The 24,274-nt window shown below is 42.7% G+C and overlaps 1 protein-coding gene across 4 annotated transcripts in view; it reads right to left on the bottom strand.

Annotated features, from left to right (window-relative positions):
• The window catches only part of pcnx1 (pecanex 1), a 248,492-nt gene that overhangs the window by 65,522 nt on the left and 158,696 nt on the right, over positions 1–24,274 (bottom strand). For all 4 annotated transcript variants that reach the window (XM_048537155.2, XM_048537157.2, XM_048537158.2 and 1 more), the window contains 4 exons: positions 11,828–11,933; positions 10,351–10,443; positions 2,542–2,692; positions 1,049–1,190 (listed from right to left, as the gene is read on the bottom strand). In XM_048537155.2, coding sequence (XP_048393112.1) covers positions 1,049–1,190; positions 2,542–2,692; positions 10,351–10,443; positions 11,828–11,933 — 492 coding nt within the window. The remainder of the gene's footprint in view (positions 1–1,048; positions 1,191–2,541; positions 2,693–10,350; positions 10,444–11,827; positions 11,934–24,274) is intronic.

Here is a 24,274-nt window from a genome sequence, read left to right as displayed (position 1 = left end):
GTCGTGCCTTCTAATGTATTTTTCCTATCCATTCAAATACATTAATGACATTTCAATTGAAAGAATAACATTCCTGAGTAACAATTCTTGTAGAATGAAAAAGCTACAAACGTAGTTTTACAGTTCCTTGAGGTTTCACAAGTAGTTATGAAATCTCCATGGATAACCCAGAAAAACAGACAAAAATAAAGCAATTCCCAATCTGTGAAATTATATCTTAAAAAAATGTACTTTAGATCTTCGGAAGGTTACGTCTCTGAAGCTTCTCGAAATAACGTGTAGAGCTGGATGAACACAGCAGGCCAAGCAGCATCAGAGGAGCAGGAAAGCTGACGTTTTGGGCCTACAGCCTTCTTCAGAAATGGGGGAGGGGAAGGGAGTTCTGAAATAAATAGGGAGAGAGGGGGACGCAGAAAGAAGATGGATAGAGGAGAAGATAGGTGGAGAGGAGACAGACAGGTCAAAGAGGTGGGGATGGAGCCAGTAGAGGTGAGTGTAGGTGGGGAGGTAGGGAAGAGATAGGTCAGTCTGGGGAGGACAGACAGGTCAAGGGGGCAGGATGAGATTAGCACGTAGGAGATGGGGGTGGGAGGAGGGGATAGGTGGGAGGAAGGACAGATTAGGGGGGCGGGGACGAGCTGGGCTGGTTTTGGGATGCAGTAGGGGGAGAGGAGATATTGAAGCCTGTGAAGTCCACATTGATACCATTGGGCTGCAGGGGTCCCAAGCAGAAAATGAATTGTTGCTCCTGCAACTTTTGGGTAGCATCGTTGTGGCACGGCAGGAGGCCCAGGATGGACATGTCGTCTGTGGAATGGGAGGGGGAGTTGAATTGGTTCGCGACCGGGAGGTGCAGTTGTTCAGTGCGAACCACGTGTAGGTATTCTGCAAAGCGGTCCTTAAGCTGCTTGAGCTGACAGGTTTGGGAAGTGGCTAGGAGCTACAGACTGATCAAATACCTGCTGCATCTGGCCAAGCAAAGTTAAAAAGTAGGGAATAAAGCTAACGACACAGGTGAGGAAAAGAATAATAAAGAGAAACACCTTACTCTGCGTCCAGTTTCTTTGGGCTAGCTATCATCTTAGCACTGCTGCTCAATTCATTGAGAACAATCAATGGGTAAATAATGTTCTTTTCCACAAACAGAAGCCAAACGTACATCTTTTCAAACCACATGACATGTGCAGCATCTGAGAGAAGAAAATGGATAAGGTTGTTTTTTGAACGGCGCAAAGCCAATCAGTCCATCAGTAGTACGTAACTGGTTCAAACAGGTAATACTACAGGTGCTTTAACAAAAAAAAAAAAATCAGCACATAAATAATACCAATAATAATTGGACTATTAATCTTTGCAGACCAGGGGACCAGCGAAGCTTGTAACCAAAATATGTTTACAGATACACAACTCTCACTCTTGGCAATGAAAATATCATATTATCCAGAGATATCTTAGAAATGCTTTGAACATTTTGAACCAATTTCAAATCGCAAATCAAAAGTACTGATCCAGATGTTGTATTTGTCAAATGTATGAAGGATTTTCCCTTCTGAGGTGAAACTTACATGTTAATTGTACTACATTCTAATTACATTTCAATAATTGCAGAAATGTTTCTTCCTTCAAATTCAGTTTTGAAAATTGACCTAATTACATATTTTAGAGTTCTGGCAGTGGATCCCCGCCAATAAAATGAAAGATTAGCAAAGGAAGATCTTGGGATATAACCTCAACTACAGCTGGTTAATAGCACATTCACCGTTTTGTTTATCCTTTATTATTTCCCTAAAGATATTTTTCAAGTCTTTTTGTGAGTTGTTCCTCTTTTTTAAAATTGCCTTTTGAATTCTTAAAAACTAATTTTCATTTCGAACTTGCTTCTTTCCTGAAAAATGCAACTAACATTACAGCTTATTCTGGTAAATCTCATATTAACATTATGGCCAGACTCCTTTGAAATGCAATATTTTGAGAAAATACAATACAGCAATTAGATCAATGAAACGTTCATTAAGGTTTTGGAGTAGATTTGTAGCTCGGGTTGTGGGTGTTGAGGTTGATTGGCTTGCCGAGCTGGTATCTTGTTTAGCAGACATTTCAATCCCAGGCTTGGTAACATCCTCAGTGCAGCCTCCAATGAAGCGTCGGTGCGTTTTCCCACCTGGTTATTAAACTTTGGGGTCCGTGGAGATGGATAGCCTCACTTCCTGTTTTCCTTCGTAATGGAATGTATATGAGGTCGAGTTCACTGTGTTTATCAATGGCATGCTTCGTGGAGTGCCATGCTTCTAGGAATTCTCGTGCCTGTCTCTGCCTAGCCTGTCCCAGGATCTTGGGTGTTGTCCCAGTCAAAGCGGTGGGTCTCCTTGTCCATGTGGAGTGAGATGAGTGAGTATTGGTCATGTCTTTATGTCTGTGAAACAAGAAACCAGCTCGGCGAGCCAACCAACTTCAACAACCTCAAGAACCATTCATTGCATCTGAATGGATAGTCGCAACTCATTACAGTTATTGCTGTATAGCTATGAGAGGAGTACCTACTTCTCACTTCAAACTGATAGTACTCCTTGGTTTTCAGCAGTGGATGAGAGAAGCAATGCCAAGGGAGTTGTTTTCTGAGCTGAGGCAGCAAGTAATGTGTTAGAAATCCTACTGCACCTATCAGGGTATACAGCACATAGCTGAGGACAGGCTGGGAGACAAGAAAAATACATAGTCAATACAGTACATCAACTTCAGTATATTCGGTTGGCAGCACTTAACAGCAATTTACTGTTCAAGGCAATTTGGGATAAGTTAACAATGTAACATAAATGCAAATTTAATTTAGTTTTCTTTATAAATTGAAGACCAAGAGGCCCATCAGGTGTTATATCCCTTCTATTGGCATTACTCTCAGCTTTATTACAGCCTCCTCTTCTGGGAGCAGATAACAGGTTAAAATTCAACACCTTTTGAAATACAGTAACTGAGATTAATTGATGAAATTCATAAATGTTCAGTAATAATGTCAAATATTAATAACCAGCAATTTTTCCAACTTTCCTTGAAGCTAATATTCTGTTGGCTTTCTCTACTACCCTGGCTAATCTGACCCACATCAAACACTCACCCACAATTGTAGTAATCCTACAACACAAGAAAACAGTTCATAGCAGATACAAAGTTCTTCCTATGTTGACCAGACTTACATTGCACAAACTAAGCTTCATACGTGGATTATATGGGCAGATGGACCAAGGTGCTGCAGATGGAGGTTAATTTAGGTAAATGAAAGGTGTTGTATTTTGATAAGGCAAATCAGGGCAGGGCTTATACACTTAAATGATGGGGTCTTGGGGGTGTTGCCAAACAAAGAAACCTTGGAGTTCAGTTTCACAGTTCCTTGGACTCACAGGGAGAGACAGTAGTGAAGGTGGCATTTGGTACACATGCCTTTATTGGTCAGTGCATTGAGAATAAGAGTTGGGAGGTCATGTTGCAGCTATTCAGGACATTGGTTAGGCCACTTTTGGAATACCACATTCAATTTAGAAGGACGTTTTTGGAGTTTGAATTATAGGGAAAGGCTGAATAGGCTGTGGCTATTCTCCCTGGGGCATTGGAAGCTGAGGGGTGACCTTACAGTGGTTTATAAGATAATAAGGGGCATGGATAGTGTGAACTGCCAAGGTCTTTTTACAGGGTAGGGGAGTCCAAAACTAAAGAGCATTGGTTTAACGTGAAACAGGAAAGATATAAAACGGACCTAAGGGACAACTTCTTCATGCAGAGGTTGGTGTTTATATGGAATGAGCTGCCAGGGGAAGTGGAGGAGTCTGGTACAATTTTAACATTTAAAGGAATCTGGATGGGTACATGAACAGGAAATGTTTACAGGGATATGGACCAAATGTTGGCAAACGTGATGGGATTAGTTAAGGTTATCTGGTGTGCATGGATGAGTCAGACTGAAGGGTCTGTTTTCATGCTGTATAGCCCTATGACTCCCCGACTCTTTTGGCAATCTTTTCCCCCTTGGCTGATCGTAAATTTAAGTTGCTCAATTCCTCCTGAGCAACTAGCACTGCAGCCTCAATTCTAGGGGAATTTTGATTCTTCACTGATGTCCACTCACTTGTGGAATCTTTAAGATGATTTAAAGACTAAACCAGAATGGAACAATGAATGCAAAAGGGAAATGGCAGATTATTTATGAGTGAAGTAAGTTGTAGAAAGGTAAATAAAACAACAAGTTGGATTAAGAGATAATGGGAACTGCAGATGCTGGAGATTCCAAGATAATAAAATGTGAGGCTGGATGAACACAGCAGGCCAAGCAGCATCTCAGGAGCACAAAAGCTGACGTTTCGGGCCTAGACCCTTCATCAGAGAGGGGGATGTGGGGAGGGAACTGGAATAAATAGGGAGAGAGGGGGAGGCGGACCGAAGATGGAGAGTAAAGAAGATAGGTGGAGAGGGTGTAGGTGGGGAGGTAGGGAGGGGATAGGTCAGTCCAGGGAAGACGGACAGGTCAAGGAGGTGGGATGAGGTTAGTAGGTAGCTGGGGGTGCGGCTTGGGGTGGGAGGAAGGGATGGGTGAGAGGAAGAACCGGTTAGGGAGGCAGAGACAGGTTGGACTGGTTTTGGGATGCAGTGGGTGGGGGGGAAGAGCTGGGCTGGTTGTGTGGTGCAGTGGGGGGAGGGGATGCACTGGGCTGGTTTAGGGATGCAGAAGGGGAAGGGGAGATTTTGAAACTGGTGAAGTCCACATTGATACCATATGGCTGCAGGGTTCCCAGGCGGAATATGAGTTGCTGTTCCTGCAACCTTCGGGTGGCATCATTGTGGCAGTGCAGGAGGCCCATGATGGACATGTCATCAAGAGAATGGGAGGGGGAGTGGAAATGGTTTGCGACTGGGAGGTGCGGTTGTTTGTTGCGAACTGAGCGGAGGTGTTCTGCAAAGCGGTCCCCAAGCCTCCGCTTGGTTTCCCCAATGTAGAGGAAGCCGCACCGGGTACAGTGGATGCAGTATACCACATTGGCAGATGTGCAGGTGAACCTCTGCTTAATGTGGAATGTCATCTTGGGGCCTGGGATGGGGGTGAGGGAGGAGGTGTGGGGACAAGTGTAGCATTTCCTGCGGTTGCAGGGGAAGGTGCCGGGTGTGGTGGGGTTGGAGGGCAGTGTGGAGCGAACAAGGGAGTCACGGAGAGAGTGGTCTCTCCGGAAAGCAGACAGGGGAGGGGATGGAAAAATGTCTTGGGTGGTGGGGTCGGATTGTAAATGGCGGAAGTGTCGGAGGATAATGCGTTGTATCCGGAGGTTGGTAGGGTGGTGTGTGAGAACGAGGGGGATCCTCTTGGGGCGGTTGTGGCGGGGGCGGGGTGTGAGGGATGTGTCGCGGGAAATGCGGGAGACGCGGTCAAGGGCGTTCTCAATCACCGTGGGGGGAAAGTTGCGGTCCTGAAAGAACTTGGACATCTGGGATGTGCGGGAGTGGAATGTCTTATCGTGGGAGCAGATGCGGCGGAGGCGGAGGAATTGGGAATAGGGGATGGAATTTTTGCAGGAGGGTGGGTGGGAGGAGGTGTATTCTAGGTAGCTGTGGGAGTCGGTGGGCTTGAAATGGACATCAGTTACAAGCTGGTTGCCTGAGATGGAGACTGAGAGGTCCAGGAAGGTGAGGGATGTGCTGGAGATGGCCCAGGTGAACTGAAGGTTGGGGTGCAAGGTGTTGGTGAAGTGGATGAACTGTTCGAGCTCCTCTGGGGAGCAAGAGGCGGCGCCGATACAGTCATCAATGTACCGGAGGAAGAGGTGGGGTTTGGGGCCTGTGTAGGTGCGGAAGAGGGACTGTTCCACGTAACCTACAAAGAGGCAGGCATAGCTGGGGCCCATGCGGGTGCCCATGGCCACCCCCTTAGTCTGTAGGAAGTGGGAGGAGTCAAAAGAGAAGTTGTTGAGTGTGAGGACGAGTTCAGCTAGGCGGATGAGAGTGTCGGTGGAGGGGGCCTGGTCGGGCCTGCGGGACAGGAAGAAGCGGAGGGCCTTGAGGCCATCTCCATGCGGAATGCAGGTGTACAGGGACTGGACGTCCATGGTGAATATGAGGTGTTGGGGGCCAGGGAATTGGAAGTCCTGGAGGAGGTGGAGGGCGTGGGTGGTGTCACGGACATAGGTGGGGAGTTCCTGGACCAAAGGGGAGAAAATGGAGTCCAGATAGGTGGAGATGAGTTCGGTGGGGCAGGAGCAGGCTGAGACGATGAGGTGTTGGGGGCCAGGGAATTGGAAGTCCTGGAGGAGGTGGAGGGCGTGGGTTTAACTGAAGGTTGGGGTGGAAGGTGTTTAACTGAAGGTTGGGGTGGAAGGTGCCCTCCGCTCCAACCCCAACCTCACCATCAAACCCGCAGACAAGGGTGGCGCAGTGGTAGTATGGCGCACTGACCTCTAAATCGCTGAGGCCAGACGCCAACTCTCCGACACCACCTCCTACCGCCTCCTCGATCATGACCCCACACCCGAGCACCAAACCATCATCTCCAACACCATTCATGACCTCATCACCTCAGGGGACCTCCCACCCACAGCCTCCAACCTCATTGTTCCCCAACCCCGCACGGCCCATTTCTATCTCCTTCCCAAAATCCACAAACCTGCCTGCCCTGGTCGACCCATCGTCTCAGGTTACGTGGAACAGTCCCTCTTCCGCACCTACACAGGCCCCAAACCCCACCTCTTCCTCCGGTACATTGATGACTGTATCGGCGCCGCCTCTTGCTCCCCAGAGGAGCTCGAACAGTTCATCCACTTCACCAACACCTTGCACCCCAACCTTCAGTTCACCTGGGCCATCTCCAGCACATCCCTCACCTTCCTGGACCTCTCAGTCTCCATCTCAGGCAACCAGCTTGTAACTGATGTCCATTTCAAGCCCACCGACTCCCACAGCTACCTAGAATACACCTCCTCCCACCCACCCTCCTGCAAAAATTCCATCCCCTATTCCCAATTCCTCCGCCTCCGCCGCATCTGCTCCCACGATAAGACATTCCACTCCCGCACATCCCAGATGTCCAAGTTCTTTCAGGACCGCAACTTTCCCCCCACGGTGATTGAGAACGCCCTTGACCGCGTCTCCCGCATTTCCCGCGACACATCCCTCACACCCCGCCCCCGCCACAACCGCCCCAAGAGGATCCCCCTCGTTCTCACACACCACCCTACCAACCTCCGGATACAACGCATTATCCTCCGACACTTCCGCCATTTACAATCCGACCCCACCACCCAAGACATTTTTCCATCCCCTCCCCTGTCTGCTTTCCGGAGAGACCACTCTCTCCGTGACTCCCTTGTTCGCTCCACACTGCCCTCCAACCCCACCACACCCGGCACCTTCCCCTGCAACCGCAGGAAATGCTACACTTGTCCCCACACCTCCTCCCTCACCCCCATCCCAGGCCCCAAGATGACATTCCACATTAAGCAGAGGTTCACCTGCACATCTGCCAATGTGGTATACTGCATCCACTGTACCCGGTGCGGCTTCCTCTACATTGGGGAAACCAAGCGGAGGCTTGGGGACCGCTTTGCAGAACACCTCCGCTCAGTTCGCAACAAACAACTGCACCTCCCAGTCGCAAACCATTTCCACTCCCCCTCCCATTCTCTTGATGACATGTCCATCATGGGCCTCCTGCACTGCCACAATGATGCCACCCGAAGGTTGCAGGAACAGCAACTCATATTCCGCCTGGGAACCCTGCAGCCATATGGTATCAATGTGGACTTCACCAGTTTCAAAATCTCCCCTTCCCCTTCTGCATCCCTAAACCAGCCCAGTGCATCCCCTCCCCCCACTGCACCACACAACCAGCCCAGCTCTTCCCCCCCACCCACTGCATCCCAAAACCAGTCCAACCTGTCTCTGCCTCCCTAACCGGTTCTTCCTCTCACCCATCCCTTCCTCCCACCCCAAGCCGCACCCCCAGCTACCTACTAACCTCATCCCACCTCCTTGACCTGTCCGTCTTCCCTGGACTGACCTATCCCCTCCCTACCTCCCCACCTACACCCTCTCCACCTATCTTCTTTACTCTCCATCTTCGGTCCGCCTCCCCCTCTCTCCCTATTTATTCCAGTTCCCTCCCCACATCCCCCTCTCTGATGAAGGGTCTAGGCCCGAAACGTCAGCTTTTGTGCTCCTGAGATGCTGCTTGGCCTGCTGTGTTCATCCAGCCTCACATTTTATTAAGTTGGATTAAGAGACTGAAGAAAGACAAAAATTAAGTAAACAAATATTAAAACACAAATTTAATGCTTTTAAAATCTTAAAGAAGTCTAAGTTTATAAAGTAGGCCAATGGCTTCTTTCTAGATATTTTATTTGATCTGTTCAGGCACATGTGACACTAGGATTTGAAACTGGACCTTCTGGCCCATAGTTAGAGGCACTGCAACAGCCCTAATGGTTTCCTTCTAATTAATTTTTAATCAAAAAGTTTGGACATATTATGGCACTCTCCAGGGCAAAAGGGTGAACTCAGGCCTCCTGGCTCAAATGGTAGGGAGACTACCACGTTGGCACAAGACATCAAACAGCTTCCTTCTAAGCTGTCAATTTCTATAATTCTAACAGAGACTGGTACCACTGCATTAATAATCATCGCGTTGAAAAAGTGCTTACTCTGTTATTTAGTGGACTTAACCTTCTGTGGCAAGTTTAATGAGCAATTAATGTGCAAATCTGGACAGGTTTTTAAAAAGAACAGAGATTAACAACGAGATTTGTTTGTGCAAAGCAACTTAAATCGCAAACTCAAAATCTCTTGATCTCCTGATTTGCAAATTGATAACATTCCATATTTTCCCCCAGCAAAATTAGGCTCACAGACTAGAATTTAAACAGTAAAAAAAGCTAAAAGTAAAACAAAGTCAAACTTTTTCAGCGTTTGTTTTGGTTACTTCATGATTTGGGAAGTTAATTATAAATACTACACAGAGTTGTCATTTGTGCCAACATTACTCTAGTTAATTCAACTGGTCTTGCGAGGGTTCCTATACCAATACTGCAAGGAATACTGCCACTCATTAAGTCATGGTGGATTTGGGTGGTTTAAGCTGCTCTGAGCCATTTGGATTAGTTTTAGAATCTTACCATTTTTGCCACATAGTTCGAACAGGAGATTTTAAGTCTCAAAGGAAGCAGAAAATGGCATTTGGCACCTCAAACTGGCTGGATCCTTCAGTGAGATTGTGAGCGATCTATAACTTAATGCTATACATCCTCATTTGCCCCATGTCCTTTAATACTTTTGATTGGTTAATAAAAATCTATCAATCTTAGATTTAAAAATGTACAAATTATCTATCAATAGCCATTTGTCTCATTGAATGAATACATCCAGTTTTGGTGCCACACTTTAGGAAGGACATAAGACAGGTCACTGGACAGAGTACAGAGGTTTTACAAGAATGGTTCAGGGTGAGGATTTTCTGGTTATGATGACAGATCGGAGAAACTGGGACTGTCTTCCTTGGAGTAAAGGAGGCTGAGAGGAGATTTGATTGACATATTTAAAACCTTGAGGGGCCTGGACAGAATGAAAAGAGAGAAAATGTTCCTATTCATTAAAGAATTGTGGATGAGGGGGCACAGATTTACAAAACAAAATTAGTTAAAGCTGCAGAAGTGACAGTGGAAAAACAAGTGGTCAGAGTCTGGAACACACTGCTTGAGTATGGTTAGATGCAGGGTCACTCAAGCCATTCAAAAGGGAAGTGTACTCATTTGAAAAGGAATAATAAAGGGTTACAGGGAGAAAATAAAAGAGTGGCACTGAATGAGATACTCTTGGAGAGCCAGCAGCAACATAATGAGCTGAACAGCATTCTCCTGTGCTCTAACAAGTTTGAGATTCTAGATGCTGTAGTTGATAGATTACGTCTAAACAGGAAGAGTAAGGAAGCCACAAACAGAAGAACAGACTCCGTAACTCCAAATCAAATAATATAATTCATGTTGATATCAGAATCAGATGAATTTTACTTCTTAAGCTAATACCAAAAAGTCAGTTAGCCACTAAAATTAACAATCTAAACGGTATTATTTTTTAAAATAATCACTCATTCATGCAATGTGGGCTGGCTGGAGTAACATTTGTCAGTCATCTCGGCACTAAATGATGAGATAGGACTTTGATGTGACAGCAATTGGCAAAGATTTTCAGAAGTGAGGAGAGCTTCCAAAATTATACATTTTGTTCTAAAGCCTTTTCTAGGGCACCCAAAATGGTCATCAGACATAGCTTTGGAAAACCTTGGTTTATTGTGTGTTATTCTGCAGATTAAAAGCTCAAATTCTTTACCTGCAGGGCAATGAAGACTGTGCTGACATGGATAGCAAAGTATAAGATGGCAATGACTGTGCAAACTATCAGATCGGACTGTAAACGTTCACTCTGGAGAAGACACAAGAAAAAGAAATCAATAGCTCTTTTCAGAACTGCTTGTGTTAAATCGTTTTAACAATTATATTTAACAGTCAACTCCTGTTATGTTTTTCCCTAAAATAGTCACTTCATTGTGGGAATCTCTTCAGCCTCCACTTTGGCTAGCACAATAAATACTTGCCAAAAACAAATCACAAATGTTGAAAATGTTGATTTTAAACTCCAGTTAGTGACAGGTTATCTAAACAAGGTTTTATGGAAAAACAAAATGCTAAGGTTTCTAACTATTATGGAAGAATATACACATCAACTTTGATTAATGACAGTTCTAGATTCAATCTTGATGCTCCCCACCTCTCGTAGAATGATCAGATAAATTGCCGACAAGTTTACTTAAAGTGTGGGCATGGGTAAATGGCTGAAGGGACACGTATTTGTGGAATTGCAAAACAAAAACAGAAACTGCTGGAGAAACTAGGCAGGTCTGGCTACACCTGTAAATAGAAAGCAGAATTAACGTTTCAAGTCCAGTGATCCCTCTTCAGGCTGATAGGAGCTTGCAAATAGTGGCTTATGTGGTGCTGAAAATGGGGCGCAGGGTAGAGGTGCAGGTGGTAGAAAGACTAAGCAAATAGGCAGAAATAGAGCCGAGAGAGACAAAGAATGACAGCTGGGCAGACTCTAAAGGATGGATGATAATTGTGGCAGGGAGGCAGAAAAGCTGACAATAGGCAGCAAAGGTGGGTCAGATGGGGTGGCTACGCTGAAATCAGGCCATGTCAGACTGGGATTGGGGAGTAGGGGTGGGTAAAGGACATGGAAGGTGTGGTGATCAGGCTGTACAATTAATGAGCTCAATAGAGAGTCCTGCAAGCTAGAGGGTCCCCAAGCACATAATAAAATGTTTTGTTTCAGACATCCAGCCTTCGCAGTTCCTTATGGAATGGTAGAATTGTAATTTGCTCTGGGTCAGTCCCTTCAAGACTGCAATAAACTATCAGGACAGGGGTCCAGTTGAAGAACAAAGCAGAAAGACCAACAGGTCATATGGATGAACTTGGAAATGCTTCCATGCTAGAAGGATTATAAATTCAGTACTTAATCTATGAAACCAACATTTCCTTTGTGGTGAATTGTGAAACTGAATTAAATACATGTAGCAATTTCTGGGCTACCACAAGAAGAATAAGTCGAACGTTGCTGGAGTATTGTAAAAATTCAACTTGTTCACTATGGTTCTATTGGAAGGGATCTGTCATCACAATGTTTCCAGTACCTTATTCTGTCACGCTTATATAAATACAAATATATAAAACTGCATATCTGAAAATTATTTTTAGACTGTAAAGTTGCATATAAATCCAAGCAGTAAATAATAAAAAATATTACTTACAACAGACTGCTTCAGTTTTTCTGGTAGAGGATCTTTCACCTCTGCTAGAGGATCTTCAGGATTCTTATCATCAGTAGTTGGAAAGATTTTTGACTTTATTAAAGACCTGTAATTGTGAAGCAAACGGAACAGTATTTACTTAAACTCTAACTAGGAGATCATCTCTGTTCACTTTAAATAACTCTAAATCCTATTATTTTGCCTCCGTGAAGGACTTAAACTTGTACTTACTGTGGAAATGAATTTAAAGTAAAACAGAAGGGAGTCTGCCCAGCAGTACTTCTGCCGTCATGGCTATGATCACTCACATTATGTCACATCAACATAAAGTAATCATAGCCATAAAAATGTTTAGCAATGTACCTCTGTGTGATTATCTGTACAAACAGAGCTCCTTACCAAGAGAGTCAAGTTATATTCTGACTTACACAGCAATAACTAGGTCAGAGCATGACTCCTCACAAACAACTTTCCAATAACTAGAACAGCATGATGGCTCAGTGGTTAGCACTACTGCTTCACAAAGTCAGAGACCCCAGGTTCGATTCCACCCTTGGGCAACTGTCAAGCTAAATTGCCTATTGTGTCCAGGGATGCACAGGTTAGGTGGATTAGCCATAGAAAATGCAGGGTTACAGGAAGAGGAGGTGGGTCAGGGTGGGATACTCTTTGGAGAGTGGCGTGGACACACTAGGCCGAATGGCCTGCTTCCACATCGTAGGGATTCTATGACTAAACCTGTTTTAATTTTCCCTTCCCCTTCTAGTATGCTGCATCTTGGACACAGTTCCAAGGCTGTTGGACTTCCTATAATTCCATAAACAATTAAAGAACTGCAAATGCTGGAAATCGGAAACAAAAACAAAAATTGCTTGAAAAACACAGCAGGGTTGGGCAGCCTCTGTAGAGAGTTCATGTTTCAGCTCCTTCTTCAGAAATGAGTTCTGGATTTGAAACGTCAAACCTGCTTTCTCTCCAATACATGCCACCAGGCCTGGTACATTTTTGCTACTCATTTCTATTGCTGTTCCAACAATCTCTGTTCAATTGAACATCTTTGCATTTAGTCATTCTGAAGTCAGAGAAAATTAGTCTGAAGTCAGACTAATGTGAACTCATCCAAATTTGCTAGCACGGGCCAACGGACAATTATCATCTGTACTGAAACTCTGGACAATTTTCACCTTTTTAATTGCACCAGCAGGCAAAACAAAAGATGAGTTCTTTTAAAGAAATTTCAACTTAATTAGATCATTTGGACCCTGAAGATTCATTGCATGATATCTTGGAGCTGGGACAGTTAGTATCCAACAACCACAATCATCTATTTTACTTTGTTAGTTATGACTTGAGTCAGTGAAACATATGTTCCCAGTTACCAATGACTTCAATTTTATAATTTATAAAAAATTTATTCATGGGACATGGCCATCGGCAGCTAAACCAGCATTTTTTGCCCATTCCTAATTGCCCTTGAGAAGGTGGTGGTGCACTGCCTTCCTGAACAGCTTGGTGTGTGCGAGCACACAGTACTGTTAGGCATGGAGTCCCAAGATTTGGACTCAGGCAAAGAACTTGGATTCTCAAATAGAGGTAAATGCATTTTAGACTTTAATTTTGTGGAAGACACTTTTCATTCAAAGAAGACAAATTTGTCATTTTTTAAACTGGGATTTCAAAACAGGCTTTTTATGGAAGCATGTGACTTAAGCTGCACAGGGAGTTTGTTGATGAAGTGTTTACAAATATAAACTTCTATGATAATGAAAAGCAGATGGCCAGGGGCCACACTGGATTACAGTTGACAAGAAAGATTCATATCAGTAGAAGGGCAGTTAAGTTTGTGGCATTCTCCAGGCTATGGAAGAAGTCTTAAGCTGTTTGAACAGTTCAAGCAGACAGTGCTTTTCTTCAAGTTCAGTTCAGTTTGGGAAACTCAGTGAATCAGGAGTTTCTGCATATCTCACGTAGAGACACTGAAGATAACAGATGTTCTAAAGCATCTGTGACCCTTGGCCTGCTTGGTGATATATTTGGAAGGTATTGTCAAAGGAACTTCGGTACGTTACTGCAGTTCATCTTGTAGATGGCACACACTGCTGTCATCGTAACTGGTTCATGAGGGAAATGAACATGGAAGGTGGTGGATGGGAGACCAATCAATAGGATGCTTTGTAGACTTGTGCAGGCATTGAAAGTCTGGAGTTGGGTTTTTGGCACATAATACTTAGTCTCTGATCTGCTCTGCTGACCACAGTACTTCTATTTCTGGTCCAACTCAGTTTCTGGTCAATAACAATCTGCAAGACATTGGTAGTTGGGGATTCAGAGACAGGTACGCTATTGAATATGAAGGGAGATAGTTATATTCTCTTTGTTTAGGACGATCATTGTCTGATATTTGAGTGGCATACATGTTACTTGCCACTTATCAACAAAAACGTGGATGCTACCTATTCATATGAGCTGCTTCAGCATCTGAGGAGTCACAAATAACTATGAACATTATACAATCAACAGCGAACATCTCTATTTATGACTTCATGATGAAGGAAAGATTATTACAGAAACAGCTGAAGATGATTGACTGTAGGACACAACCTTGAGGAACACATGCAGTAATATCCTGGGACTGAGATGACTGACTTCTAACAACAACACAACCACATTCCTCTACGCTAGGTATGACTCAGGCCACCACAAAACTTTTCCCTCGATTACTGTTGTCTCCAATCTTGACAGGACTGACAGGAAATAACCGCTGGGTTGGATTTGCCCTGCTTTTTACAGACAAGACGTAGCTAGACAATTTTCCTCATTGCCAGTGTCGTAACTCTACCAGAACTGCTTGGCCAGGCACAATTAGTTCTGAAGTATCAAACTTCAGCATATTTGCTACAATGTTGTCAGTGCCCATAGCAGAATCTGCTGCCTTTAGCCATTTCTTAATATTACATGGAATGAATGAAATTAAGTGAAGACTGGTCTCTGCAATGTTGTTCACCAAGGACACTGGGATAGGTCATCCACGTGACACTTTGGGCTGAAGATATTTGCAAATATATCATCCTAGTCTTTTCCCCTGATGTGCTGGATACTCTATCATTGAAGATATTTGTGGAACTGTCTCCTCCAGTTTATACTTCACTAATTATCCCACTACCATTCATGGATGCAGCAGGTCAGCAAAGCTTCTATCTGATCTGTCAGTTGTAGAATTTGCTTAACCCTATCCGCAGATGATGTTTCTGCTTTTTGGCATGTAAGTAGTTCTATATTGTAGCTTATGGCCAAATGGCCTCTTTCTACACACCAACAATTCTGAGAATTTCCCTGCGGTACAGTATAAGAACATTAGAACTAGGATCGGGAGTAGGCAGTCAGCTCAAGCCTGCTCTTCAATTCAGTATGATAATAAACAACCTTTAATTGGTCTCAACTCCACTTTCCTGGCCGCTCTTTACAAGCTTTCAATCCAAAACTAATTAAAACTCAATCTCCTCTTCAAATTTACTCAATATCCTACCACTGTGACCACTATGGTAGTGAATTCCAAATTCATGGCTTTTGAGTGATGTAATTCCTCTTCATTGGTTTTAAATCTGCTACAACATATCCCTATATTATGGTTCTCTTTCTAAACTGCCCCACAAGAGGAAATGCCCTCTCTATGTACACTTTGTCAACCTCCTTTATTGTCTTCTATACCTCAATTAGATCTCTTCTCATTCTTCTGAACTCTAGACAGTATAGAGTATACACACGTTCAATCTCTCTCCATTAGACAAACCCTTCACCTCTGGAATCAATCTACCGCATATCTTCTGGACTGCCAACAATACAACTTCAATGCCGGTGAGTTATGGTGACAACTGGCAATAGCTACATTATCACCGTTTTTCATTCCAGGTTTAACTGAATTCAAATGTGACCATGTGCCATGATGTGATTGGTTTCAACCACCCAAAGCATTAGCCTGGAGCTCTGAATTACACTACCACACAATCCACCCAGCTCCAACCTACTGAAGACAAACTTCTTGGCACTCAACAAAACATTATGGAAAGAGTTGGATGTCCCATTGTTCAGGACTAAGCTTTATTACGTCATAGAATGGATACAAACAAGTGGCCACTTGGCTCATTATGTCCATGCTGACTCCAAGAGATAGCCCTACACTGCTTGCTGTCTTTTTCTTGTAGCCCAGCAAACATTTTCACGAAGAAAAAGGTCTGAATTGAGTGGTCCTGATGGAATACAACCGAATATTAACGTTCAAAAACAAAGTTGCTGAAGAAGCTCAGCAGGTCTGGCAGCATCTGTGAAGATAAAAACAGAGTTAACGTTTCGGGTCCAGTGACCCTTCCTCAGAACTGTTATTTTCCTTCACAGATGCTGCCAGACCTGCTGAACTTCTTCAGCAACTTTGTTTTTGTTCCCAATTTACAGCATCTGCAGTTCTTTCAGTTTTTATTTCAAACATTTAAGGTTGGTGAAATGAAGTGGTTGGTGGGAGCCAATTGTTAAGCACTATGATTCCAACATTCTTCTGGTTAACAACAGACTGCTGGGGTGAAAACTGTCCAGATGAGATTTGTCCTGCTTCTTGTGGACACATGGCAATTTCACACTTCATAATCTTATGGAAGTAATCATTATGCCTGATTTTATTTATTTCATCTGATTCTCTCAGTATTATGAATACTTTACATCTCCCTAAGTAATCAAAAACTTCATCTAAGAAAAAAGTTAAGCTCAGCTAGATTTTTACAAACATGTTTAACTTTCTTGCTGTGCACTGTGACTAACTTTATGCATTATTAGATAGCTGAACGATATAAACGGTAAGGAACTTCATTTTACACTTTCTGTAATTCTGAATTTTCCTTGCTTCAAAGTAATATTCTTTACTCCCAAGGTGCTTGGTCCTTATAGTTTCAGGGGTAGCGGTCACGCTCGAAAATGTCAGCCAAGTATTCAATCATGGGGCCAATACTTCTATATATTCACCTGTGTCAGCAAAAATGCACTTCTGGTGGAGGCTATCACCTGATAGAACCCAAAGGGATTCCTCCCATTTGGTGATTACAAGGAAAAAGATCCTGGAATATTATCTCAATCCTCCCTTCACTAATAACCTGATGAGTGTTTCCAGCAATTTTATTTTTATTTCCAAATCATAGTCATCTGTTTTCCCAGTAAATTAGTGAAAGAAATTCCATTCTGCATCTGTTTACCTGTTTAGATCAGCCCAAAACTGACTGTCTGTGATGGATATGAACAAACAGTGAACAGAATGAATGGTATTGAGTGGTATTTCTCCATTCAAGTCTTAAACAGAGTTGTTTTGAGATGAATTAATCCGCCATTCAAACACCTGAGAGGTCTATCAAAAGAATGTGACAAATATTCATGAGTGTATATCATGGAGAGTATTTACAGAGCTTTTAGAGCTATAATTTTATTTGTAAGCGTAAAATATAGAATACCACATCCGTTTTAAACACACCCAGCTGCATCTATGGAGAGAGAACTCCAGTTCTGACAGCATGGTGTTCACCTACAAGAGTCACTAACTTTGTTACTCTCCCCTTAAGTGGTGAGTATTTCTAACATCTTATGTTGTTTGTCTGGAATTTTGTTTTGCATATTTTGCCTTTTAGTGGTAGTGGTTGAGCTTGTCGATTGGGGATTGTGGCGGGATTGCAGATGGAGTTTATTCAGCCCCTGAAACCTGTTCCTCCACCCAATTAGACTACACCTTGCCATACAACTTTTAACCCAGTGACAGTGAAGAAATGGCAATCGAGTTCCAAATGTGGATGGTGACTGTTTAAAGGGGAGTTTTGGGAGTTGGTGCTTACTATGTAACTGCTGCCTTTGTCCGTGTAGGTTCTACAGGTCGTAGGTTTGGAAGGTGCTGTCTAAGAAGCTACAGTGAGTTGCTGCATGCACTTTGTAGAGGGTACATACTGCTCCAGTACGTTGTCAGCAATGAAAGAAGTGAATGTTGAAGAAATAAGGCGGGATGGCAACCAAGTGGGATGCTTTGTTCTGTTTTTTGGATGTTGTTGGCACTACACCAACCCAGGCAAGTGGAATATGCCATCACATGTGTGTCTTGAGGATAGTGGAAAGGCTTTGAGGATCCAGGAAGGCAGTTACTTGCCACAGAATCCATGAATGATAAATGATTTTATTGTTACAAGTATTTGACAGTGGGAAAAACAGCAAAATATAGGGAAAAGCTGCTGTCATTGTTATCACAATCCAGTACAAGTTTTAATAGTTTTTAAGAATAAGAAACAAAATGGAAGATACAGCTGAAAGAGAATCCATCTGTCCTGAGCCAGCTCAACATCAACAACCCTAGCAGCACCATCCCTCCACCACCATGTCACCGTCATCTACACAAGACCCAACCAACACTGAAGATGCCATTCTTCAGGTGCCATCTTTTGCCCCGGACTGATTCTTCTCTGGCAATGCCTCACCACCACCTGTGCCAGACCCTCAAACATCAAAGTTGCATCTCTTCCACTGGGACAGCAGAAGTTATCAACTCCTATACTGTTGTGCTAATGACATTCTCAAAAAAAAAGGATATATCAGCAATGACCAATTCTTCGCAAATCTATTCTGACTTGAATCAGCTTATACATTTCCAAGTCAGTCAGTCTGACTTGATGATGATTAATTTAGCAATTATCCAACAACTGATGCTAAAACTAAATTTGTTTTTCTCAGCATTTTCTATATTTAGATAATGCATAATTCTTATGCATTTCAGTCCAATTACTTTTCTCTTTATTCTTTCATGGTACGTGGGTATCGGTGACATGGTTAGCATTAGCTGTCAATCCCCACTTGCCCTTTAGCTGAATGGTTTGCTCGGCCATGGACTTATGGTCAGCCACATTGAACGGAGTCACATGGAGGCCAGACCAAGTAAGAATGGCAGATTTCCTTTCCTAAACTATATGAGTGAAACAGATGGGTTTTTTTTTTAAAAACCACCAATGACTGCTTCATCATCGCCATTACTGAAGCTTGCTTTCAATTTTATAATTTAAATTCAAGTACTAAAAAAATTCTATCAGTCATTGTGGTGAGATTTGGATCCACGTCTCTACAGTATTAGTTTAAGCCGCTTACCACAACATCATTGTTTCTCTTCTGAATGGAGTGGATTATAAATTATCTACTGAAGAAGTAAATTCAGTATGCAGAGTAGTTTCTTTTGCTTATTTTACTCACGCACTACTTGATTCTCAAAAATCATGAGGTGTCATGAAAGTTCCTAAGGCAAATACATGATATTTTTCTTATGTAAGCAAGCAATCTGCTTACCTGTAAGGCAAGTGAAGTGATGCTGTCCTAATTTGCATTCACAGATTTATTTGGAGCTAGAATTTTTCAATTCTTCTGGGGCTTATTGATACAAAATTATGGTTATAATACTATACCTGGTAAATCAGAAACCTATGGAATTTGTTGTAGGATGGCACACAATTCAATCCATATGTGCTTATCTTTGCTCACTTGACAGAACACCTCCTTTAATCCTTTCTATTTTCCGCAGCCACAAGTTTACATCTTTCATCTTTTTAGCTTCTATCGTATCTCAACTTATGCCTCCTGACCATGAAACCATTGTGTTACTTTAGTCCTATTTCCTATAAAATGCTGATCGGTCAACTTTCCCTCTTGGTCTCCATGTCGACCGTTAAACTCTTCTCTCACGTAGGTGCTGTGCTTCTATCCCTCACATCTGCATCATCATCTTAAAAAATGCAAATAAGTGACCTACTCTGTCCTTGCATCCCACCTGCAAACACTTTTTTCTCCAAAGTCCTGAGACAGGTAGGCACCCCTCAAATTCATTCTTATCTTTTCCAGAACATCATGTTTGACTCCTCAACAGAGACCAAACTTTTGGTACAACAACACCAAAATGGCTTTTACCAGTCATAAAGGGCAACATAAATGACTGTGACAAAGGGAAACTTTTCTTTTTCATCCTTCTTAGCTTCCCTGTATCTTTTGATACGGTTGACTGAACTAGCCTTCTGCAACACTTCTCCACTTTAGTCTAGCTGGGTGGGGTAACTGGGGCTGCTCACGCAGTTCCATTCTTAACTATATAACTGAAGGAAGCAAAAAGCTTGGAATAACTTCTCCTCCTGCTCTCTTTCTGTTACCTCTGGTATCACCCAGCAACTACCCATTTTTCTCTCTTATTTCTCAAGTACATGCTGTTCCTCAGTGACAAATCTGAAAGCACAATTTTGTTTCTCGTCACTGGCTCTCTGAATCCCTGCACTGTTACTAAATTATCAGACTGCTCATCGAACTTCTAGTATTAGATGAGCAGAAGTTTTTTTACAATTTAAAAAAGAGAGTTTGGTCCTTGATCCGAACTCTATTTGCTAGTTACCAAATCCACCCTTCTCCCTGGAAAAGGTTTGGAAGCAAGACAGTGTTTTGTATCACTATCAGATGTACTCCACAGGTGAACTTGTGACCTCATATTGGTGAACATTTTCATCTGACTTTACCATTGTCTCAATTCACCCACTGCCAAAACCTTAACTCTCATTATCAACTATTTTAATGTATCCTGGTCTCCAATGTTTTAGCTCCCATAAATTTAATTTTCCAAAATTTAGTTGCCCACATCAGTGGACAGTAAATTCCATTGTCCGATTACCCCTGGACTCTCAAATTAATGGTCAAGCAACATGCTGATTTTTAAATTAACATGCATTTAATGCTGCCTCTATTGCTTTCACTGTCACAGTCCACAATACTTCAAGATATCAGTGCTCTGCTAATGCTGACCTTTTGTGTTCCACTGCTGCTTACCGTGAGTGCTAGTTCCAAGCTTTGGAATAACCTCACTACTCTCTGCCTCTTTAGCTCACTTTCTTCACACCAATCTCTTCGAGCGAGCTTTTGATCATCTGACCTAATATCTCCTTATGTAGCTCAACATCATATTTCATTTTATAATGTTCCTGTGAAGTGTCTTGGAATGCTTCTTTGAGGATGCTAAATGAATACAAGTTTTACTGTTGTTGTTACACCACTTCATATCTGCAGGTGGCCCCATGAAACCTGCTCAGCTACATAAATGGCAGTACATTTGCAATGTATCCATATAAAGCCACATTGACATGGCAGATACACTGCCCACATTAACACTCAACAGCAAAGTACTGAAACACCTTAAAAACTGCCCACTAAAGATATGGTTTATGCTGCAGTTACACTAAGTTACAGCAATATTATACTATACTAGTGGCAGCAATGTGTGTTGAACCGAAGAACAAGGAACTGAAAGCCTGCATACAAGGCTGTTTTGGAGTGATGGAACAGAAATATTAAAACCATTGAAATATGAGTTTATGAAATGCCTGTTTTAAATTCGTCTTCTCTTCAAACTCTCTCTCCATCTGATCAACAAAGAATTAATCACTGCTAATTCTATCCTAACCTGTACAAACTTCTATTTATGCAGGGCCTCTTAAATGTTCTGTCTGAACAACTGAGGTTATCTACTCTGGTAGCAAAAGAGTAATTTATTGGGAAAGGACGTAGTGCAGACAGACCTGGGAATCCTTGTCCACCAGCTATCGAAAGTAAACACGCAGAAATAGCAGGTAGTGAAAAAGGCAAATGGTATTGTGACAATGTTATGGTTTCAAGCGGTGATTTTGTCCTGCTTTCTTTTAACAGTGAGTGTGGACAAGAGATACTGAGCTGGCGAGTAAAGACTACTTGAATAAACAGCTTGTGAGGCCTTGAGTTCTTTTTTAAACTAACAGCCTGAATGGGTGTGGCCAGCTCTCTCAGATTAGGACTTCTGGATTTTCATAGAACCTCTACAATGTGGAAACAGGCCATTCAGCCCAACACATCCACACTGCCCCACCAAAGAGGATCCTATCCAGACCCAGACCCATCCCCCTATCTTTTAGGTCTATCCACCTAATTTACACATCCCTGGATACTACGGACTATTTCACATGGCAAATCCACCTAACCTGTGCAACTTTGGACTGTGGGAGGAAAGTGGAGCACCTAGAGGAAACCCACACAGACACGGGGAGAACGCGCAAACTCCACACAGACAGTCGAGCCTGGGTCCCTGGCACTGTGAGGAAGCAGTGCTAACCACTGAGCCACCTCAGTAGCATCAGAAACTAATGGGGATTCAACAGAATTCAAGACTTCAGTGGATATTTCCTAGCTGCTACTCTCTCAATATTTTCTTGTTTTTGCCTCTTGGGTTGGAGAATTGCATGTGAGGATCTGCATCTGAACTTTTCTTTTTGCCAAAGGTATGTTTATGGGATGTTAGTCTATTGGAATGGTTAATGAATAATAGATACAGTAGGTAATTAAGTTTTGCAATAGAGTTAAGTTATTCTGAATTCATCTTTCTTTTGTTTGTATTTTAACAATAGTGTTTGAATAAATTGTGATTTTGCTTAATTCTGGTCGTATTGGGCCTGGAACATGGCACTTCCCATTTACCATTAAAATAAGAAAAAGTTTGGGTCCGGGCGACCTTCCAAAAATATTTTGAGTGTGTCTGGTCCATAACAGTATATTGGCCTTCATAGCAAGAATATTTGAGTACAGAAATAGGGATGTCTTGCAATAATTAATTGCACCCAGCCTTGGTGACACCTCACCTGGAATACTGTGTGCAGTTCTGGATTCCTTATGTAAGGAAAAGTGTCCTAGCTGTGAAGGGAGTGCAATAACGGTTTACCAAACTGATTCCCGAGATAGCAGGAATGACATATGAAGAGACAATGGATCAGTTAGGACTGTATTCACGAGAGTTTAGAAGAATAAGGGGGGGGGGGGGGCGGGATCTCACAGGAACATACACAATTCAACAGGACTAGACAAGGTAAATGCTGGAAAAACAACTGTTCCCAATGATCATCATGTATTTACTTTAAGCTTGAGCCAAGGTTTCATGACTACTCCTGCTTGAATCTTAGTTCTGCACAGTTCTGCACCCACAATCAATGGTAGTCCAAATACAAAATCTATGTCAGATTTGCATGCATGTTTTAATGCTAATTTACCTGAGGAAAAACTGGAAGAGTACAACAGCCAGATAACTGATCATGTGTCACACCACATGGGCTAATAAAAAGTGCCATAATGGTGGCAATGTATTGTTGAGGCCATGTGCAATTATACATTATGTCAAGAATAAAATTCAAGATTGATTATTCATCATATATGGTACAAAACAATCAGTTAAACATAGATTTGTCAAATGGGGGAAGCAAGCCACAAGTTTATCATCAACATTGCTGACCTACCAAGCATGCCTGCTTTTTCAATTGGATTTTGAGTTTTACTGCTTTATTAATACTTCTTTACAAATTTTCCACTCAAATATCACCTCAAAGGCTTTTTCTGAGTCTTTAAATTCATTCTCATTCAAGGCTCTATAATTATGTACCACATTATCTCGCTTGGCATGCAAGAGGTAGTGGGATTGATGCCAGGCAGCACTGTGGGTCAGTGGTTAGCACCGCTGCCTCACAGTGCCAGGGACCCGGATTCGATTCCACCCTTGGGTGACTGTCTGTGTGGAGCTTGCACATTCTCCCCGTGTCTGCATGGGTTTCTTCCGGGTGTTCCGGTTTCCTCTCTCAGTTCAAAGACATGCAGGTTAGGTTGACTGGCCATGCTAAATTGGCCATAGTGTTCAGGGAAGCATAGTGGGTCAGTGTGGACTTGTTGGGCGGAAGGGCTTGTTTCCAACACTGTAGGGGTTCTATGGACCTCAAAATTAGAAAGAATATCTTATAACTGAATATCTGTTTTGATACATCCAATGTCACCCAGATTCCATGTTAGCCCGTTCTTGCACACAACTACATCATGGAAATTTGCATGATAACACCAATTAAAAGTTACAACTCCAGCTTCAACTTTGGAAGAGACACATTTGCTAGTAGACTTGAAGCAAAAAGTCCCAATTTACGGCTGCAAGCAGAACGTCTGAAGAAAGGTAACTATATTTCAATTTAGACTGATTCTTCAAATGATAGGATTATCTCACAAGAAAGATAAAGTAGAATAAACCAATACATTGGAGTTCATAAGAATGAGATGAAATGACTGAAATATTCTGAAGAGTTTGGTAGGTAGATGTTGAGAGGTTGATTCTCTGGCTGGAGGATCTAGAACTCAGGAGGCATAGGATGACAGTTTAGCTATTTTGGTCTGAGATTAAAAGAAATGAAGACCTTCAAGGGGTTATCAATCTTTGTCAGTCTTTACTCCAAAGTCTATGAATGTTCTTTTTTGAGTATGTCAGGGGCAGAGTTTGGTAGAATTTTAGACTTTTAAGGGAATCAACAATGAGGAGCAGGCAAGCAGGTTCAGCTCAGGTCATAACTGAGTCAAAAT

This window comes from Stegostoma tigrinum, chromosome 10 (genome assembly GCF_030684315.1).
Source record: "Stegostoma tigrinum isolate sSteTig4 chromosome 10, sSteTig4.hap1, whole genome shotgun sequence".
Classification (NCBI taxonomy): domain Eukaryota; kingdom Metazoa; phylum Chordata; class Chondrichthyes; order Orectolobiformes; family Stegostomatidae; genus Stegostoma; species Stegostoma tigrinum.
The sequence above is the reverse complement of the archived record's forward strand: the minus strand, read 5'-3'. Positions and strand labels throughout refer to the sequence as shown.